General features: G+C 34.1%; 2 protein-coding genes across 2 annotated transcripts; both read left to right on the forward strand.

Moving 5' to 3' along the window:
- Positions 1-3,047: 3,047 nt before the first annotated feature.
- LOC140449095 (uncharacterized) lies at positions 3,048-4,773 on the forward strand. The gene is made up of 2 exons (XM_072542237.1): positions 3,048-3,144; positions 3,206-4,773. Exons 1-2 carry the CDS (start codon positions 3,048-3,050, stop codon positions 4,771-4,773), a joined length of 1,665 nt encoding a protein of 554 aa, XP_072398338.1.
- A 148-nt stretch (positions 4,774-4,921) lies between these two features.
- Positions 4,922-20,067, forward strand: LOC140449096 (uncharacterized). Its single transcript, XM_072542238.1, has 3 exons — positions 4,922-5,167; positions 5,272-7,582; positions 19,928-20,067. Exons 1-3 carry the CDS (start codon positions 4,922-4,924, stop codon positions 20,065-20,067), a joined length of 2,697 nt encoding a protein of 898 aa, XP_072398339.1.
- The last annotated feature ends 2,288 nt before the right edge of the window (positions 20,068-22,355 follow it).

A 22,355-nucleotide genomic window follows, 5' to 3' on the forward strand; every position in this document is an offset into this window, starting at 1 on the left:
GACAAAATCCTGTCTATCTGAAAGAAAAACCATATTATTCAGTGGGTTTTTTAACGAATAACTAAGAAATTACAGTAGGTTTAGGTACAAGCAACTAAAGTATTTATATATATATATATATATATATATATATATATATATATATATATATATATATATATATATATATATATGTAAATACTTTTTTCTTTTTGGGTGTGGTAGTCAATAAAACAGAGCTTTGCTAAGGCGTACTATTTATTCTGAATCCAAGCTTTCGGTGGTTTTTTGCCACCTTTATCAAGGTCTACAAAGAAAATTACTATGTTGTAACAATTTGAATTGTGCCAAAAAAGGCTACAAAAAACTATAAAAAACTTACCCGAATGTAAGATTCGTGGCATAAACAACAACGTTAAATAACATGATAATACTGAAGTTGCAACTAAACTTAAAAATGTTACTGTTAAAAAAACACTTTAAAAATTACTAATACGTTAAAAGTTAAAAACAAAATGAAGGACGACATGTTAAAACAGTCGTCGTTGCAGGCTTGATTTCAGTCACATTTCACGAGCAGAAAGAGAAAGTGGGTGGACAATTATTGTTTAAATAGGAGAAAATACAAAAAACAACTTTGAAAATAACGTCTCACAATATATATATATATATATATATATATATATATATATATATATATATATATATATATATATATATATATATATATATATATATATATAAACTTATTCGTTCCTAAGGTTTTGTTAAACAAATTTGCAAATTATTTTGCAATGGATTGTAAATTTTATTATCTTTTATTTTGTGATAATGACGATTTATATAATTTAAGTAAATTTTAAATTGCTATTGTTATTTTTTTTTTACTTTTTATAAGCTTTGTTCATTTCTTCTTCTTTCAGTACCCTGTCCGATTATCGAACGTTGGCGATCATATTGGCAATAATAACTTTGTTTACGGCGGCTCTAAATAAATTAGCGGTGGTCTCAATTGTACAATTTTCAGTGACAATAAAGCATATTTCTAGAATATATTTGTTTCCAAAGAGATTCGATATACGAAAAGTCGCGAACATGTGGTGCAAGGTGCTAGCCGTTTAACGAACACTTTCGTAAGCATTCAAATATTTAATATTTGACAAGCACTTGTTTAGTATTTGCCAACTATCGCATGTCTGACGCCATCGTAAAACTACATTTTAAAATCATTTAGCCATTTTATTTGTAATAGTAACTCCCTTTCCAAAAGAACTGTTCTATTTAAGTCTAAAAACTTTTTCTTTCAGCGTCTCTTTCCGCTGCTCCTGTACTCGCCATATATTTTTTTGTTTTTATGTTTCCCACTAACCTCGAATCATCAGCAAACATTAAATACTAGGGGATGCAATACTAGGGGATGCAATCACACTATCACAAAATTTTGAATGCGAAAAATAAATTCGACCGTTTACATATGTCATGAGGATGAGTGACTACAAAGTACGACAAACAAAATGGAAAAGGAAAGTGGGTAATAAAAAATGGAAGGACCAAAATGATTATTGAACAATATAATTGCTGAAAATCTGAAGAACGAGCTTTAGTTAGACCCTTTTTTATCAATCGTTTTCCGTTTAATGTATATTGGACTTTTTAAAATCGGCTTTCAAATAATATTTTCGTATTCCTTATACGATTTAATAAAAAAATCATTTTAAAAAGTCAAATCAGTTATTCGGTTGATTTTCAGTGACATGAACGAAAAGACCAAAAGACCCGTTCTCATCCATTATTACATAATTATCCAAAAATTCCTGAAGCGCTGAAGTCGCTACACAAACAACAATTTTTTGCACCAAGGAAAGAACATATAAGTTTCTTCTTTATCTTTTTACCGTCAACGGTTTTGCTTTTTTTAAAATGTATTGTATATGATCTGGTTGAGGGTTTTTTGTCGCTATGAAAGAAGTCCGTCGAACTTTTATAATTGCGCCGTAATGTATTCGATTTGAAATAAAAATGAGTGTTGCAGGCCTTGCCGCTATTGAAGACGACGATTCGTCGTTACAAAATAAATCCGGCTCGTACTTATTTCTTACAATTGAGTGACTGAATACTTTCATCTTTGAGGGACTTCAGAGACGTATCTCTAAAAAAATAATTTATTTCGCTTTCTTCTGAGGAAAAATTATCATATTAAAATTTTGTTTTCATATTCGGTCAGCTGGTTCTTTGCACAGGTGTCAACATTCAATATCTACGAATTAAATAAAAAGTCAAACGTACGTCGTCAATATAAAAATTAAGAAAAGGGTAATAAACTGGTTTTAGAAGTTTTTTTATTTGTTTTTAAATACATTTATTGAATTTCGAAGACTTGGTTTTCCTACCACGATATCAACAGCAAATTAATGTTAAAACCATAATATTAAGTGATAGTGGTAGATAAGTAATTACCATCTACCAGTAACGTTATCTTTATTAAAGGGTTTACGGTTGATGTTAGAGACACTCAGTAGATTATTTTATTATTTATGGCTTAAGTCGAGTATTATTGCTTATTAAGCGTAAGACGCACTCAAAAGATGTTTATTCTAAATATTAGGGCGACGTGGTTTTTATGTTTATATCTCACGAGAATCTTTTCGAGAGTGTGTAATTGAATTTAACGACTTCCCGCTTTGATTATATTTTTATTTCGGAGAAGCCGTGGCATGTTTATATTAATTTAAAAGATTGTAAAATCAGTACCTTTGTGAACTTACCACCGATATATTCTTTAGAATTATTTCATTTTAAAACTGCCTGTAATTTTTGAATAGAAGTTATTGTTGATAATTTTGGACTTTTATTCCATCGAACGATATTGATGTAGAACGGGTAGATTTACATTGATACAACCAACATTTGGCGACCGTGACAGGACGAGCAGTTTACGGGAATAATCGTTTTGAGTATATCGGGTGTGCCGAAAGTGTAGTGATCTAACCGGACACACTTGACCGCACGTTTAATTTGTTGTTGTTCCGATAAACGTGTGTAGTTTGTTCAAGTGTGCATTGTGAATCATGGATCAAAACAAAAAGCACCGTAAAGTACTCCGTACCACCTTTACTAAATCGGCGAAAGAGTTGGAAGAGCTGTTGTCGGCTCCCGGAAGGAAAGGTACGTTTAATCGTGGTGACCTTAGAAATTTTGAAACAAAAATATGAGGATCTAAGGAAAGTTGACAGCGATATATACCAGTGTCTGTTGGAAAGTGATGAAAGTGAAGCAGACTTGTTGGCAGAGATAGATGGTAGCGAAGTTTATCTAAGGAAATTTACCGACCTGAACACACAGGCTGAGGATTTTCTACAGAAGCCGCGGGACGAGCCAGGTGAAGAGGTAGACTCCATGGCCTCGGAAAGTAGTGTAGGCAGCAGATCAGGTAGGCGTAAATTTAAATTACCTACTCTAGAACTTAAGAAGTTTGATGGAAATATCAGAAACTGGTTGCCCTTCTGGTCCCAGTTTCAAAAGATACATAATGATCCGGATATAGATTTAAATGATAAAGTGGAATATCTGGTCCAATGTACGTTAATGGGTAGTCGGGCAAGACAGTTAGTTGATAGTTTTCCAGCCACTGGGAACAATTATGGTAAAATGGTAGACTGTCTTCTTTCGCGATTCGGGCGGGATGATTTGCAAATAGAGGTATACGTGCGGGAGTTGCTAAAATTAGTAATTAATAACACCTCGTCTGGCAATAAAAGGGATCTATCTTTGTTGTACGACAATCTCGAAACTCAATTACGGGCGTTAGAGACACTTGGGATAAAATCAGATAATTACGCAACGATGCTGTTTCCGTTAGTAGAATCGTGTTTACCATCGGAACTATTGAGAGTTTGGCAACGTATTCCCGAGGGACCCGAGGTCGCTGGATCACAAGCTTTTATAAATACGGTGGGCGTTTCTACTATAGAAAATCGACTTAACAATCTCATGCACTTTTTTAAAAAGGAAGTCGATAATGAACAGCACATTTCTTTAGCGGTGGAAGGCTTTGATCTACCTAGTGCAGCAAATAGAGATGTTAAACGGCCTAGTCACAAATCGCGGATACCACAAGAAAACTTTTCTACGGCAATGGGTCTAATAAATTCAGAAGTGACAACGAAGTGCCTTTTTTGCCAAAATTCGCACGACAGTACTGGCTGCTTTAAAGCTCAGAAGTTGACCTACGAGCAAAAAAGAAATATTTTGGCACAAAAGGGTGCATGCTTTCGATGCTTAAAAATTGGCCATCAAGCTCGAAAATGTCGAGGTCATTTAAGTTGCTTAGTTTGTAGTAGATCACATGTTTCTCTAATGTGTCCGACACTTTCATTTAATAGAACAAAGGCAAATAATTTGGAGCAAAAACAACAAGATGATACGGTAGCGAAAGTCGATCAGGCACTTGAGAATAGTTCTAATACGAACACACAGGTTTTTTTGCAGACGCTGCGCGTAAAAATGACTCATTTAGGTAAATCGAGACATGTGCGAGCATTGATTGATACTGGATCGCAGAAATCATATATTTTGAAGGCGACAGCTAAATTTTTGGGATATCAGTCAAAAGGAAAAATTAGTCTCGTTCATGGGTTATTCGGAGGAAGTAATTTGATGCAAAATCATGATTGCTATGACGTGGAATTAAATCACGATACTTATAGTTGTACCTTTGAAACACTGGATCAAGCTGTTATTTGCAATAGTGTATCTTCCATATTCGATGGGCCCTGGACGAAAGAGCCTTCGTAAATTAAATATTGAAATATCTGACTCATATGATTCTACTCCAATTGAACTTTTGATAGGATCAGATATCGCGGGCAAACTTTACACTGGAAGAAGACATATTTTGAATTGTAACTTGGTAGCGATAGAGACCCTATTAAGCTGGACTCTAATGGGAAAGATACCAGTTGAAACGCATAGTAACTTATCTATGATCTCGCTCTCTCTTTTTGTCAATAATGCCCCTATTACGAATCTTTGGGAGCTCGACGTACTAGGCATAAATGATCCAATGGAAAGGAAGACTCGCGATGAAACCGCATTAGCAGCAAAGAAACTTTTTCTGGAAACCATTTCTGTTGACACTTTATCTATAAACCAAGACGACGAAGATATCGAACAGATTTTAAGTAAATCGGTAACCAAAAGATTGATGCTATCCCAAGCACAACGAATATTTGACCCCATAGGTTACAGTTGCCCAGTCACCCTACTACCAAAGCTGTGGTTACAAAAAAATAGGAGAAGCAACTGGGATGGGACACGCCGGTTGACGAGGAACTGGAAACTCTTTTCCGTAGCTGGATAAAACAGCTTTCTTATCTAAATGCAATAAAGATACCTAGGTGGATAAACGCTGGTACTGAGGAAGCAGAACACTGGACGTTTCATACATTTTGCGATGCCAGCAAGGAAGCCTCTTCTGCTGTGGTATTTTTGAGAGGAATTAGGGACGGGCGTGTATTCGTACATCTCTTAGCGGCTAAATCAAGGGTAGCCCCAATAAAAAAGCTGTCAATACCTCGTCTGGAGTTAATGGCTGCGGTGATTGGTGTAAGGCTATATACTACTGTCAAGGAAAGCCTCAACATTGAAATGAAATCTTTTTTCTGGAGTGACTCGACCACCGTACTGTCATGGATAAGGAGACCCGAGGAATGGTCCACATTTGTCTGGAATCGTGTGTCAGAGATACGGAAATTATCTCATGGTGAAAACTGGCACCACGTTCCTGGTAGACTGAATCTTGCTGACCTTCCATCGCGGGGTTGTTCAGCCAAGCAGTTACTCGAATCAAGATGGTGGGAGGGGCCACAATGGCTTTATCAGGACCTGGCGATTGATCCTCAAGTAGATCTGGATTATAATGAAGATGAGATCAATCAAGAGAGGAAGGTCAAATTGGTTGCCACATTAATTAAAGATGAGCATTCGAAGATGTCATTAGATGATTGGCATTTTGGTTACTTTTCCCAATATCTGAAGGCTCTCCGTATGTGTGAATGGATATTCCGATTTCTTCATAACTCAAGAAATAAAGATCGACTCAGAGGTCACTTATGCTCCGAGGAAATTGACCGAGCCGAAATTTTTGTTCTTCGTATAGTGCAAAAGGAGTCCCTCTGCGATAAGAACGATAAACGACTATGTGGCATGGACGTTTACAAAGATGATGATGACTTAATTCGACTAAAGTCACGGATCAGTAACAGAAACGACTGTAAAAGCTTTCTATTTCCCATAGTTTTGCCTGCCAAACATTTTTTGGTCAATCAGCTTATATTCAGAGAACACTTAAAATCATGTCATAGTGAGACACAGGGACTTATGAGCAGATTACGTCAAAATTATTGGATTCTAGGAGGACGTCGGACTATAAAATCTGCAATTTCCAATTGTGTCGTGTGCAAGAGACAAAATGCCAAACCTTTTATCGTGAGTGCACCTCCATTACCAGTTGATCGTGTTCGAGATGCCAACGCGTTTGAAATAACAGGGGTTGATTTCGCAGGCCCTCTATATCTGAGGACTGGGGAAAAGGTGTGGGTATGCCTCTTCACATGTGCCGTGTATCGTGCCGTACACCTTGAACTTTGTACTGCATTATCGGTTGTTAGTTTTATGCAGGCTTTACGACGCTTTATTGCCCGACGGGGTCGTCCAAAGACTATTTATAGTGATAATGGGACCAATTTTGTTGGTACTGAAAATGCCTTTCTTCGAGTGGACTTTGAGAAAATCGCCGAGAGCAGTAGTGTCGAACGTATTCAATGGCGATTTAACCCTCCTACGGCCGCGTGGTGGGGAGGATTTTGGGAAAGACTTGTGGGGGTTTTGAAGCAGTTATTGCGCAAAGTGTTAGGACAGGCCTCGCTAGACTACAAAAGTTTAATGACGGTAATTTGCGATTGCAAAGCCATCATCAATTCAAGGCCACTTACCTCTTCTAATGACCCAAACGACTTGATACCTTTAACACCCATGATGTTTCTTAGAGACCAGACAGAGAGTGGGGTTCCAGACTGTGATGCTGTTGACCAAAAGGCTCTATCTAGGAAAGTGGTGTACAGACAAAAACTGGTTGATGATCTTCGACGAAGGTTTCGCAACGAGTATTTAGGCCAGTTAAAGTTATGGTTTAAAGGAAGAAGTAGCCAACAAGTTAAAGTGGGAGACATGGTCTTGGTTGGCAATGATCAAGATAAGCGAATCAATTGGCCACTTGGTCGAGTAGTCGAACTTCTTCCTGGAAAAGATAAGCAAGTGCGACTTGTGAGAGTTAATACCGAAAGGGGACAATTTCTGAGACCTGTGCAACGCTTGTACCCTTTGGAATGCACAGTCAATTCTATCCGAAGAGAGGGCAATTCGAACAACTTGGACTCTGAGGGAAACAACGATCCAGGCATCTCTTCTCGAGCCCAGTGGAAAGAAGTTGAGGTGCGCGCGGTTGAAAGTGCAAACGAGTGTGATGACGCGAAGACGGGAGTGTCTAAAAGCAGAGTACCCGAAACGCACAAAAGTGATACGCGCTACGTTACGCGGAGTGGGCGTAAGGTTAAAACATCTGCTAGATATACTGACTTTTTTATGAACTAGTTTGTAGAATGTTTTAATTTTCTTGTGTGTTATTGTTTCTGTTTCTTGTGTAGTAGGTTTTCTTTTATTTTTTTTGTCTCTGATTGTTTGTGAGTCACGTTTCTTATTGTAACTTTGCCTCAGGTGGGAGGATGTCAGAGAAACTCAGTAGATTATTTTATTATTTATGGCTTAAGTCGAGTATTATTGCTTATTAAGCATAAGACGCACTCAAAAGATGTTTATTCTAAATATTAGGGCGACGTGGTTTTTATGTTTATATCTCACGTCGAGAATGTGTAATTAAATTTAACGACTTCCCGCTTTGATTATATTTTTATTTCGGAGAAGCCATGGCATGTTTATATTAATTTAAAAGATTGTAAAATCAGTACCTTTGTGAACTTACCACCGATATATTCTTTAGAATTATTTCATTTTAAAACTGCCTGTAATTTTTGAATAGAAGTTATTGTTGATAATTTTGGACTTTTATTTCATCGAACGATATTGATGTAGAACGGGTAGATTTACATTGATACAACCAAAAGTTGACATTCTGTTGAATATTAAAATATGGACAAATTCTTTGAATATTAAAGAAAGGATAAAACAAGACAGATTAAAAATCGAGGAAATTATGAAGCAAATAGGAAAAGATGAAGCAATGGATGATGTAGTGACAGTTATTCGAGTAGGGAAGAACACAGGTACTAAGTCACCTCCTCTTAGAGTTATTTTTTCCAATAATAGTGTTGCTAAAGACATTTTAACGAATAAAAACATACTACAGAACTCAACAATCAAAATAAATATTGATCAAACAAATAGATATGTTCAGTAAAGCTTGCAAATAATTAAAAGACAGACAAAATAAATGCGAAAAGACATTGCCAAAAAATATAAAAATGGTGTACCAACAATTGAATCATTCAAAAGAGAAGGAAAAAACCAATTTCATCCCCATTACTAGTTTATTGTTAGGACGTCGGAGGATTATAGAGCCTTATAGACTCTTTTGGTAATTAAGAAATATATAAAAGTGATATAATTTTATTTTAGGAAATGAGATGGTTGGGAAAAGAAATATTAAAAAAAAGAATTTTACGATATATAAAGAAGCTTCATGGTGAACAGAAGAGTAAAGCACCTTATAATAGAGTTTTAAGAAAAGATATGCAAAATAAAAGTAAGAGGTAAATTCTTTAAGTATTCATTAATAAACGCTCATACACCAACTCAGGAGAAGCCGGATGAAGTAAAAGTAGACTTTTACCAACAACTGGACAGTATTATATAAGAACTGTCCTAGAAATGACGTAAAGGTTTTAATGCAAAGATAGGTAAGGGTAGGGAATGTACGATGAGGAATGTGCACAAGCAGCGCAAAGAAAAAATAAAGCATATCTAAGACTTGGGGCGATGAACAAGACAAGTAAAGGAAGAGTATAGTCAGCTAAGACGAGACCAAGAATTAATAATGAAAGGAGAGAAGAAAGGGCATATTAAAAATCATCTAAATTAACTAGAGAAGTATAACATACACACACACATAAAGACGCGAAAATTCTACAAATGGATTAACCAGAATGGAAAGGAATTCAAACCTAGATTATCAACCTAAGGTTATAAAATAGCTTCAGAACAATATTGGATTATATTATTCTTTAGAAACAAAATAGGGGAGATCATTGGTCATCAGAACTAGATACTGAAAAGTTGACAAAAACCTTTGAGGAATGACTAAATATAAGAAGTGGGCTAGGTTGTAAGGAGCGTCCGACTCGAAGATATTGAACACAAAAGGAAGAAAATAACAACCCAACAGATAAAGAAGTCATCAAAGCACCAAAATAATTTAAAGAAAACAAAGTTCCTGAAGCAGATGGCAATTCTTCTAAGCTTTTAAAACATGGCGCACCAAATCTGACCTATTGTATATAAAACTGATTTGAAAGCAGGTAAACTACCAGAAGACTAGAACGTACCTATTAAAGGACAAAAAACAATATGTGACAACTACAGAGGAATTACGCTCCTAAACGTGACCTACAAAATATTGGCCTACATTCTTTACAGTCGACTATCTAGATATTACATATAGTTTCAAAAGACGTACGAGAGAAATTTCTCAAACCACCAAAAATAAAGAAGAAATCGTGGATGACAAATGAGATTCTAGATATGATGGAAGAGAGGCGAAAGTTCAAAAATGCCATTATACAAAAGAATCGATAAAAAGATTAAAAAAGCTATTAGAATAGCTAAGGATACACAACTAAGAAAACAGTGTGAGGAAATACAGCAATTGCATCATAAACACGATTCATTTAATATGCACAAAAAAGTTAAAGAAGCCGCAGGCTTATACAAACCTAGAAGAGTTGGGTGTTTGGCAGATAACCAAGGCAAACCACTGTTAACTGTGGAAGAAAAACTAGACACTTGGAAGAATTATGTGGAAGTTACTTTTGCAGATGAAAGGCAGAATACCATTGAAAACACTGAGTGCCAAACAGGACCCCCGATTACCATTGAAAAAGTCACGTCAGCTATTAAAAGAACTAAAGATGGTAAAGCGGTAGGGCCTGACGAGTTTTATGCAGAATTCCTAAACCTTAAAAAAGACATGCGAAGACTACAGAACAATTAGCCTAATGAGCCACTTACTTAAAACGTTCTGGAAGGTGATACACGGCAGAATATATAAAAAATGCGAAGGACAACTATCATGGACGCAGTTTGGATTCCGCGATTCATTAGGCACCCGAGAGGCTCTATTCGCTTTCCAAGTGCTTATGCAAAGATGCAGGGATGTTAACTGTGATGTGTATACTTGTTTTATCGACTACAAAAAGGCATTTGATCTGCTCAAATATACATTAAATAAAATACAGTTATGACTGTTACTCGCAGTCCTTAAAAACCGATACATAAGGGATACATTATTTATTGTTTATATTTTAAATAAATTGAAGCCTACACGGCAAAAACGATAAAGGTCACTTTTATTCAAAGCAATAATTGTCTTTTTTATATTATTTTTTCTTATCACATTTTTTTGCAGCCTGTTTCTTATTTACAAGACTAACTCTTGTCCCTAGTTCCGTTGTGTTGTGAGCGAGGCTATCGAAAAAATGTTTGGCAGCATTACCACAAAACTGCTTAAGGTGTTGTAAGTCCTTTCACTTTCCAAACTAATTGGCAACAAATCTGAAAATAAAATATTAAAGAAAAGTGGGTATAAATAAAAATTTATTACCTGTATAACCTCTTTTGAGTAAAAAAATTCTTGGGTTCCTGACATATCATCAGTTGGTAAAATAGTGTTGGTACGAATCACAAGTTTTGAAAGGCCCATTGTAGCTTGTTCTAAATAAAATATATTGAGGATGAATGGCTTCACAAACTATTTCTCGAATAGGTCTAATAGCAAATGGGCATTTTGTTTTAAAACTGGATGAAAGAATCTGAGTCCATTGGTGAATTAGAGACTAATTTACTTCTAGGACTTTAATGGGCTAGGTTTTGGGCGTGCTCCCTTAAATTCGTCCAACCAATCTTCAACAGCTTCAGCTTTAATCTACTGGTTACTGACTGAACTGACTCCCATATTCCTGTCACACTCCAAGTATGAATGACCTCTTATTGGAAAAATCATTTTAATGTTGTCAAGTCGTCTTGTGGAAATAACTACGTAATGAATGAATTTAAAGAGTTTATGATTTTTGTTTTGACCTCCACAAGAGTCGCAGAATATAAGTAAATCCCTTACACTGGAGTATAACTGCAAAAATATATAATTATGCAAAAACGAAATAACTTCCTCTGATCCTTTAGCTGCGACATTTTCGGGGTAACAATAAAAGTAGGAATCGCCAGTAGACAGCACGTGAATAATAAAAGAATAAAAAGTAAGTTGTCTTCTATAATACACGTCGTATGACGTCAACAAATTAAATTTTGAAATGTAGATGTACCGCCGAATGCTAAGAATAAGCTGGACCAGTAGAACTACGAATGAAGAAGTACTGAGAGCAATGAACACACGCCCTCATCTGGTCAATACTATCAAAATTAGAAAGACGTCATATCTAGGACACATAATGCGCCATAGGGAATTTGAGCAGCTCCAGGTTTTATTAGAAGGCAAGATTGACGGTAAAAGGGGCATAGGACGAAAGAAAAAATCTTGGCTACGAAACATCAGAGATTGGACCCACACAAAAAGAAATGAATTAATTCATCAAGCCCAGAATAGAGAGAAATTTGCCATATTGATCGCCTCAACAGAGAAGGCACTTAGGAGGAGGAGGACCGTACAAGTTAAATCTTTGTGCGTCGCCGAGGTCGATAATAAACACATTTTAGACTTTGTTTATATATCATAGATGCATATTTCTTCGGCATTCTTTGATCGAGAGTCACTTTAGGATATTGCGCGTTAAATAAATATTCCCGTTTATACGTTTAGTTTTTACCGAGTTAGCGAATGAATTTTAAAGAGAATTACATCACTCTCGCTGAGGCCGCTGTCAGGGGCAATTGGTTTCAGGTTAGTCCAAATTTTTCGTCAAATTTGTAAGTCTTTTCGTTTTTTCGTCTTATGTTATGGAAAATATATAGTTTGGTAAGCAGTTAATATTGCAGTTATGAAGGTTTGAAAGATTGGTCATTGAGAACAGACGACGGCTTGTGTAGTTTAAGTGAATCGGCAAATTGGTTAGAAAAAGTGATTTATACTCAATGTAATGTGTCAGTTCTGATAAGAGTAATCACTGTTTTTTATTTGTATGCCGTCTCTCATCTGAGATATTTGTAAAACGGCGTTTTTTAACAAATTTGAAAGATACCCACATGTTCCATTGTTGAGTTTTTAGGGAGACGAGTTTCCAAAGTTTGCGTCCAGTGGCAACTTCAGCCTCAATTTGTTTGTTCTAAGAAGCCGTTTCAGATTATTTTTCGCAGTTTGGAGATCAATTTGTTCGTGTGGCAGAGAGTGTAAGTCCAGTTCCTAACCCCAGAATTTTTAGTGAAATCCAGGTAGCTCTTGAGTTGATTTTCAAAGGAAAAGTAAACATTTTCTAATAATAATTGCTTTTATAACAGTTTAAGAAATTGTAATAATTAAAATTGTAGATCTTAGGGTGTGGCTTAGCTGTCATTTTAATTGTTCTCAGTTTTAAATTTAGTATTGACATATGACAGCACTATTTTTGACATTTGATAAATACCTAATCATATTTGAGATTTTTTTTTTGTTTAAAAAAAAAGGTTAACCTCTATGCATAGTTTCACTTAAAAAGATATTTTTTCATTTGTAATAATTTATTTCCGTTACAAATTGTCGCCCATTAACAATTGTAAGTTTTGTAGTATCTCTAACTTCTAGTGTTTGGAAACTGATAGAACATAGTAAGTGTTTTTCTTTGTTATCGTATTTATTTTTTTGTAACTATTAATATAATATTTTTGTACTATTAACTTTTGTAACTGTTTGTGGTGAGACAGTAATAAATATTAAATTTTTCCCTAAACCATTTTGTTTATTTCTCTTAAACTCTCTCACCCTTTTTTCTGTTTTTAGGAAGGAAGAACCTTTTCTTTCATCCAACAGGAAGATTCTTCAAGGTGGCATCCATTTTAAATAGCTTTGAGAACCTTCCTGTGGATTGTTTGTCCAGGAGACTCATGTACGTACCTCTTTTGTTTCATTTTTGTAGTTACCCCATTTCAGTCCCCTGGTCATTCACTTATTCACGACCCAGTTCTCCTAATAAACCCTGAGTGGCCGTTCGCAACGTTTCGGTTTGTTTTACTTGCCCTATCTCCACCCCAATAATTTCTGTCCCCAACTTTTAACCCCCTATAATAATACCCTATGTGGTAGGCAAAATAATCTTTACAACTTCAATACAGTTACTATGGTTATCAACCGCACACTGAACTCTTACTTTATAAAAATATGCTTTATTGCAAAACTTGGCATCATTTTTATTTTTTGGTGGTCTGCAGTTCTGTATTAAAGTCATGGATACAAGACCAGTCAAGTAACTGTTCTGCTCATCTCTGCTCGACATTCTATTAAATTCCTTAATAATGGTATTTCTTTCCAAAAGTCCAATCTGTTGAAAGCATTTGTACCGGGAGCACTTAGAATCTGGCAATATTTCGTGTGAACTTAACCTCAATTGCTTAACATAACCTTCCACTACCTCTTTTTCTCTTCTTAGATCCCACGTTTAAGTTCTGCACAGTACTTTCATCAAAGCTGTCAGAATTTACAGTGTCTGTCTTTCTTTCCATTATAATATTTTAAAATACACTACTACTTATTTGAAGATGGACATAAACAAAACAGACTCTAAACTAAACCGCCTACTTGCAAGTGTACGAGACGAATGACTAATCTTTTTAACCGTGCGTCGTATAGCGACCGCGCAGAAAAACAACGTTTTTGCAGTGTTTCACATGGACTTTCAGCGTTTTTAACAAGCGGAAACCTAGAAAGTCTCACAAAAAATCGTCCCGGTACAGGAACTCATGCGCAACAAATATTTATAATTTTAAATCGGACCTATTCGGTATTCTTTTTAAGCAATATACTGTGTCTTGACCATTTGTTTATCAAATACCGTCCATACAGTATTTATTCATTGTAATACACTGGATCATAGCAGATTTTTATTTAGGTATATTTACATTTACAACTTAACCTATGTGTCGTCTTTATTAAGTATTGGTTTATAAAATGTCTATATTTGAACTTTACTTGGATTGAAATTTTGCGAGGAATTTGAAAATATCAATGACATTTTTTAAAAACTATTATTTCTTTAGTAAAGCTCAAATTTTCAAAGGCACTTTAATGTCTTCTAGGATTTAACCAATATGCAATATTATTCACTTTTCTGGCGATTTAGCTCATTATACTGAGTATATCTGTTGAAAAATTAAAAATAGGGTCGCTAATTATTGTATACCTTTGTAGAACAATATATTTAAAGTTAATTTGGATTGTTCAGGCTGTTTACAAGATTGTTTCAGTTTTAGCAGTCTTATGGATCTATATAATATGTAGACATTTTTTGTTCAATTTAGTTTATATTTTATGAAAGTAATAACATTATTCGAACACAGTTTAAATGAAAAATTTCTCACAAATCCTTAAAAGGTGCAGAAGTTTTTCTGGGAAGCCTCGGATAGTATTAAAATAATTATTAGATTTTCGATAAATTAGAATTATTATTGAAATTTAAGAACACCAATTAACTGATCTAGTCTTTTATAAATAAAACACATTTTTAAAATAAAGTTTATTTATTATTTAACAATGACACTGTTATATTTATGGCCTCATTTGCAGCGGGTCCTTTTAGAGAATTATTTTTTGAATTTTTTTTTGCTTTCTTTGTGGAGTATAATTGTCGCTGGGTTTGAATTTTTTTACTATGTATGTTATTTTTACTCAAAAGAGTTATTTTTTTTGAGCTGCATTCTCAAGAGCTTTTAAGTTATGGGCTAGTGGAGCTACAGTTTTGCGAAGAATTTCCAGTTGTTCTTTGGTTTGAATTTTTTCAGTGGCATTCAAAAATTGTTCAATTATTTTTTCTTTCGCAAAATCTTCTTTTTTGTCACCTTAGCTTAAATTCATTACTATAAAATTTCGATTAATTGAGAATTATCTCATTGTCAAGATGAATATGTAGTGAAGCGCTTACATCAGGCTCCATGTCTTAAAAAACATAATAAAAATATTAAAAAAACATTATTTAACTCAACATTACAAAACTTAAAATTAAGTAAGAATAACTTACTTGTTTTATATTTTTAATCAATAGTAATTCCATTGAAAATATTTTAACAAAGAATATATATTTTTAAAAAAGAAAAGAAAAATTTAGAAATTATAAGGAAAAATTACCTGCTGCACCAACAGAAGCGATAGAATTGGTGTCTATATTTTCTTTTCGGCATAACAGATGAATGTATTTGCACATTGTCCATTTGATTGAAGAGTTAGGGCATGAACAACTGCAGATATCACATAAGACAGACTTTGATTATTATATATATGACTATGATATAAAGAAAAATATTTTGATGATACTTAAATGACAAACGGTCATAATAATAAAATAAAGATTACAATAATAATATATTGGTACAATATTCCCTTTTACCATAAAAATTGACTTTCATCGTTTTTGCCGTGTAGGCTTCATATTATATTATATTCAAATAGTTTAATGAATTATTATGTTTGCTCCTAACGCCACCTGTTGACATATTAACAAAGCATACGTTGTTTATTTCTCATGTTCTGAGAGACCCGTCAAATTCAAACGAAATAATAAATTGTAATAAAATATAAATAAATATAATTTGATAGTTAATTTAATTATTTACAATTGCATAAACGAAGTAATATGTTTAAAAATAATAATTGTATTTATATAAAAGTATTTTAAAACAAGTGTATTAAAAATATTAACAGATGATTCAATTTTGTTATTAATCGGATGACATTTATGACAATCGTTGTGAATCGAATATTTTATTTATAAAATATTTTTCTAAATAAATAAATATTTTTATGTCTGTATTTTGTAAGTTATTTGTTATTAATTTAAACCTGCGTAGAATAAATATATATATTGACTAGAAACGAATTGATCAAGAATAGTGAATCGATGTGAAGAACCGCTATTTTATGAGGCTACTTGTAACGACGCCCTCTTATGGCGCTAGTTCAGTGACGCTCGCTCCAGCATTTCGCTTGCACTACAGAGAAAAAAGTAATACAACGCCAGTATAGAAGCTTTTCAATAATACTAAAATAAAATTGTTTTAAATTTTTGTTTCACATTGTGAAAAATTTGTACATTACTTAATTTAAAATGTTTGAAACTTACGAAAAAAATTGGCAAGACGGCACAGACGCTATTATAATTCAATGTAAATGGTATAGTAAAGACAGCAAAATATTGATTAGCAAAATTGATTAAGTGGGAGAATATTAACCACTATTTCATTATAATCCAGTATTCTAATAAAAAATATTTAACTGACATGATATAAATAAAAGATTAGTAGAAATATATAGTTTTGTTTCATAATTAAATGAAATATTTACATTTTATATAACGTACTCCCGTTGTCGAGTAAATTTACTTAAACTTCCAACTATTTCGAGTCACGAAGATCTGATCTGCATTTTACTATAGAGAAAACTAATAAAAGCTTCGCTTCAAAAAATTCTGTTCTTAGCTACCACTACATATATTTCCGGTGCATCCTATATACATAATAAAAAATATACTAAAAGTAGATCCCTAAACTCTTTTAACGTTCCAACGTTCCAAAATCTAAAAGTCAACCTATTTTATCTAATAATAATATGCTACTCTAATAACTAGTAATAAAACTTTTTACAATTTTAATTTATATGTGGAATGACTAAATGCGGTTCTTAGAATAAATTCTGCATTTATCCGGGCACCCATGTTCTCGATTCGATAGACTGAGAACGTGCATTTAATTTGTTTTCTTCATTACATTAATCAGTCCATTTAAAATGCAAGAAGTGTCCATTCAAGTACATCGACGTTGATAAGTAGTGCTGATAAATGATTCCTACGATACTAACAATACTTCAGAGCTTTCTTTGCAACTTTTATTCACAACTCAAATCAGGGGCGCGACTAGGAGGAAGCAATTATTTCGTTCGTTAGTGTTTATTATGGAGAATTTTATTTATTATTGTTTAATTTTTTTTGTAATTATTTAAAAACTAGTTATATTTAATATTTAATTTATATATAGAAGTATGAATAGAAAAATTTAATAATTTTTAATAACAGAAAGTGAGGAATTCTTACACTTGAGGTAAAATATTCTGAAATACTTGCATGTTAGTAACTATTTCTATTTTATAACAGGTGACAAAACGAATATTCTATGTCTGCTCAATATATATTGCCATGGATTTTAAAACTGTTAGTGACAGACGTAACTCTGACATCGTAGATGTTTTGAGACAAGTTTTAATTTAATTTAATAAAATTAGTGAAAGATATAATGAGTTATATCATTATGCAAGCCGGATAGTTTTGTTTGTTGAGGTAGCCATTCAACCAAAAGTGAGCTTCATCGGTAAACAAAATTCGATTATATGTAAAAGTCGGCATCAAAGGCAATCTCGTTTTGGACCCTTTCACCAAATTTACGCATTGCTCGTATTCGCAACGCGATGGTCGTGTTGCTTCATTCTTGCACGAGTTTGATTTTTTAAGTAGGCTAATCAAGATTTTTTCGCAAAATCTTCCATAAAATGGATGGAAACATGTCCAACTGCTGTGCACGATGATATATTAGAGAGATATTGCAGAGTCAATTTTGCACTTGCTGTATTACAGCACGCGTTATTTTGACAGTAGAGCATGCGCAGATGTGATATTTGGCTTACGCTGCGTTATTGAAAATACGGCCTGCCGTTATTAGGGGAGCCGTTACGCTGTGCGGAATTCGTTGCGCTATTTTCTTTCTCAGGTTATGTATGGTATTTGTCTTTCATTTAAACCAAGTTTATTAGTAATAATTTTCAAAAATGAGTACATCAGACAGTAGCATAATGCAACAATATAATTAATAATTTGAGATAATGATTGAGGTGACAAATTGAATAAAAGCTGAAGATCTTTAAGCCTGCTGGGACATGCAGGCTTTATCACTCAAGTAATGTAGAATGCAAATGCATTTACCACTAACAGAGTTTCTAGTATTGGTACGAATAATATCTGGTAGGCGTAAAGCTCTTGCAAATGTAGGAATATCTTGTCTGCTAAACCTAAAATTTATTCTTACATCTACTTGCAACATGTTTTTTAAATTAAATTCTTGATTTTGTAGATGTAATACATGTTCTCCCACAATGTTATTTAAAATGATGAACTCTACATCATCATCATGAGCATTTGCTAAAATAAGTGCTTCTAACTCATGCTCTATTTTCAATATTTTGGGAACAAATGAACAGAAAACATAAACAACGTAAATAACGCAACAAAGTATGCATAAGCTCAAGCAATATCTCTATTTGTGATGTGTCAGCCGCATGTCAAAACTGTCGAAATAGCGCGGTGTAAATAGTGCAACGCGGGCACTGTTAACTTTGCAATAACTCTCTATTGATTCGGGCCTTCTTCTATGCTACGCTCTACAGCAGCAACAGTGCGTACGCAGCATAGTTCTGTACGCAGTGTACATCTGTATCTCAGAAATGATAATACGCATTGGATGCGTATTATCATTTCTGATGCAAAAACGTTCCATGGTTAATCAAATTGCTCTGATGAACGATTATGTTAACCATAAAATAAAAGTAGAATGCGATACGTATTTCAAATAGAACCATGATTTTTAAATAAATTTGCATATTTTTTTTTATTTACAAACATTGTCACATCAACCTCGGAGGTTATTAACGACATATAAACATATACATGAGATAATTGACTTAAAAATATTAAATTTTGTTAAGTATAATAATGGCTTTAAGGAATTTTACCAATTGTTCAATTTTACATTTTCCTCCTAAGATTTCACTTGTTGATCCGATGATGTGATTGGTCTGTCTTTGAAACTGGTATCTTGGACACTGGACACAAGGACATGCTTAACGCTGAGTGGAACATTATAATTGTCACATAAAGTAGGATTAGTGTTGCCGATTATATGCCCGTGGGTAAGTCGGGTATGTCCTTGACGAAGTCGAGAAAGGGTGCGTTCATTACGGAGACCATGGCATGGTATCCTCGCCTAGAGCATAGCACTGACAGTGAACGCTCGCATTTAAAATAATGCATTTATTTTACGTGGCGATGATAATATAATACCATTCTATGGTCCGATCGAGGGGCGGCGCCTCGTTATGAACGCACACTAAGAACGACTTTATGAGCACTGTTGGAAATTTGATATTTCCACGGTTTTACATATGTTTGCACTTCACGAAGTTTTGAAGTTGAACTGTCACTGTATTGTGAACAACTGGTTAATGGTATTGATGAAACTGAGGGAATCGGTAATTATAAGAGCTTTGGATATATTACCCGAGTTAATATGAGTCAGAGCTTGGTAGATGGCATATAGCTCGCCGATATGTATGCAGCTTAAGAATGGTAGTTTATACTTAAGTGTAATATTTTAAGTAACGATAGCTGACCCATATTCAGCAGATGTTTTGAAGGCATCTGTGTATACGTGATAGAAGTTACAAAATGTTGTAATTTTTTTGATAAATGTATTTTTTATTAAGGAGTAGGAAGTATCGTTCTTTCTAAAGATATTCAAGGATATGTCGGATTGGGGAATGCTTATTTCCAAGGAGTAGGAATTCCTATGAAGTTGGAAGAGGTATTTGGTATCGGAATTTGTGAAGCCATAAGATCTGGCTAGGGCACAAAAGCTTAATAAATTTATTGTAAAAGATCATTTTACTAAGCTGGAAGGTATTTTAAGAGAAATGGACATACTTGATAAGCCCGAACGGATATATAATGTATACGAGAAAGGTTGCAGGTTAACACTTCACCACCAGCAGAAAGTTTTGGCGCAAAAAGGGGCTAGAAGAGTACATGTTGTTGCAAACGAACATGGAGAAAGTGTTACCATTGTTTCTTGTGGTAATGCTCTCGGTACAGCAATCCCTCCAATGGTACTTTTTAAGGGTAAACGTAGTAAGCCAGAATGGGTTGACTCACTACCTCTAGGTGCTGTTGTTCAAATGACCGCAAAAGGTAGCATGAATATTGAAACGTTTTCAGTTTGGCTTCAACACTTTTCAAAATTTAAGGTTGCTGGTCCATGTATTATCATATTTGATGGTGCAAGATGCCATTTGGATCACACTATTGTAGAAACTTCCGAAAGATACGAAATTACTCTATACTGTTTACCTAGTAATACTACTCACGAGCTCCAACCAATGGACAAAGCTGTATTTAGAGCCTTTGAATATTACTGGGATGATGAAGTTATGAAATATTATTCTATTCATAGCGATCGTGTTATTACCAAACAGAGATTTGGGTCAATTTTTTCTACAGTTTGGGACAAAACAATGACACCATCTAATATAAAATCGGGGTTTTCTTCAACGGAAATTTATCCATTCAACCCAGAAGCTATCCCAGAGATAGCGTTTGCCCCTAGTACTATCACATACCAATATCAGGAAGATAAAGAGAATGTCAAATTATCAGAAACTAACGCTTGTAATAAAGCAGATGATTTATCCATGCCATCAACTTCAGGCATTCAACAAAAATATTACCGTTGTCATTCTACTTTGGGATTACAACCGAAAAATAACTCAAAAGAAGTATGTCTGGTCACTGATAGTAGTAACTCTTGTCGTCCCTCTACTTCGGATTTTCAACCGAAGAATCGCACAGAAAAACCATTTCTAGACACTGATAGTAGCAACTCTGACTTATCCTTTAGTTTGAATGATTCTAGCAGTGATGAAGATATTGATTCAGAAGACGATTACAGTGATTTCTCAAACATCCAAAATACTTCATTCACAATTATGCTCGAAACACCTGAAAATGCAGCAATAAAGAACGATAACAAAAAGCCTAGAAAACCAGCTATCAACAGTCGAGCCCAAGTTGTTACTAAAGATTTATTCGGTAGATGTATTGGAAAAAGTGATTCAGAAAATATTGAAGCCAATACGCATACTACAGATGGTAAAAGAGTCTCGTCAATGCTACGAAAATTACCCAATCCAAAAAACAAATTTAAGACCTTGCCTGCTAAGAAAAAGGGAACAAAAAATCAAGAATCTTGATTCTGCAAATTATGCAAGGAAGACAGGATGGTAGATATGAGACTGTGTAGCGTATGTAGCACTTATATCCACGAAGAGTGCATGGGTCTCACAGCTAAAGACAAAATTGATACGTTCTTATGCCCTGATTGTGAAAAATAAGACAATATTAAGTTTCTGTACTGTATTTGCTTAACATGTAATAAAACTGTTAAAAAATCTGAAACTATTTTATTCTATTTTGTGTTAAGCTTCATAATTAGATATAAAAATTTACTTTCTGTAGAGTGGCCATATTAGCGACACCATGTTGGTAATATGGCCAATAGCAGTATTTTTTTAATTAAGTCATAAATATCATATTTTTATCAATTTTTGAAAAATTATACAATAAATATATATTTAGATAACCCATGTAAATGTAATAACAGTTACTTTTTAAAAAAATTATAGTTGGCCACAAATACGGACAAAAGTTCTTAAGGTGGCCATATTACCTGCACATACCTTATTTGTTTTAGATAGTACTGGTATTGCATTAACTGTAGTCGATGTATCGTGCGTTATTAAGAGGGGTTGTACATGGTGTTTTTGCAGATGACGGATGTGGTATTTGATATATTTGTAAAGGTACTCGTTGTTGAAGGTGTCATAGCAGTCGTTGCTGCTGAAGATACTGCAGTAGATTTATTTCTGTTTGAAAATGTATTAGTTGGGATAGCTGAATCTGAGTTATTTATAGTTACTGAGCAACTACTGGAAATGTGGCCAAGTTTGCAAAAGAAATATACATTGTCTAGCGTTAAAAAAATTCGATTGTTAATGTTATCATACAAAATAACAATGGAATCGGGAATTGGCATTATGGGAGTGGATATGTTAATATGTCGATGTAAACTAAGTACATATT

Source organism: Diabrotica undecimpunctata, chromosome 8 (assembly GCF_040954645.1).
Source record: "Diabrotica undecimpunctata isolate CICGRU chromosome 8, icDiaUnde3, whole genome shotgun sequence".
Lineage (NCBI taxonomy): Eukaryota > Metazoa > Arthropoda > Insecta > Coleoptera > Chrysomelidae > Diabrotica > Diabrotica undecimpunctata.

Coding starts and splice junctions, on each gene's coding strand:
- LOC140449095 (XM_072542237.1), top strand. CDS start 3,048: ATGGATCAAAACAAAAAGCACCGTAAAGTACTCCGTACCACCTTTACT. Junction 3,145..3,205: donor GTCGGCTCCCGGAAGGAAAG/GTACGTTTAATC, acceptor ATCTAAGGAAAG/TTGACAGCGATATATACCAG.
- LOC140449096 (XM_072542238.1), top strand. CDS start 4,922: ATGGGAAAGATACCAGTTGAAACGCATAGTAACTTATCTATGATCTCG. Junction 5,168..5,271: donor AACAGATTTTAAGTAAATCG/GTAACCAAAAGA, acceptor ACAAAAAAATAG/GAGAAGCAACTGGGATGGGA. Junction 7,583..19,927: donor CTACGTTACGCGGAGTGGGC/GTAAGGTTAAAA, acceptor TTTTTTATTAAG/GAGTAGGAAGTATCGTTCTT.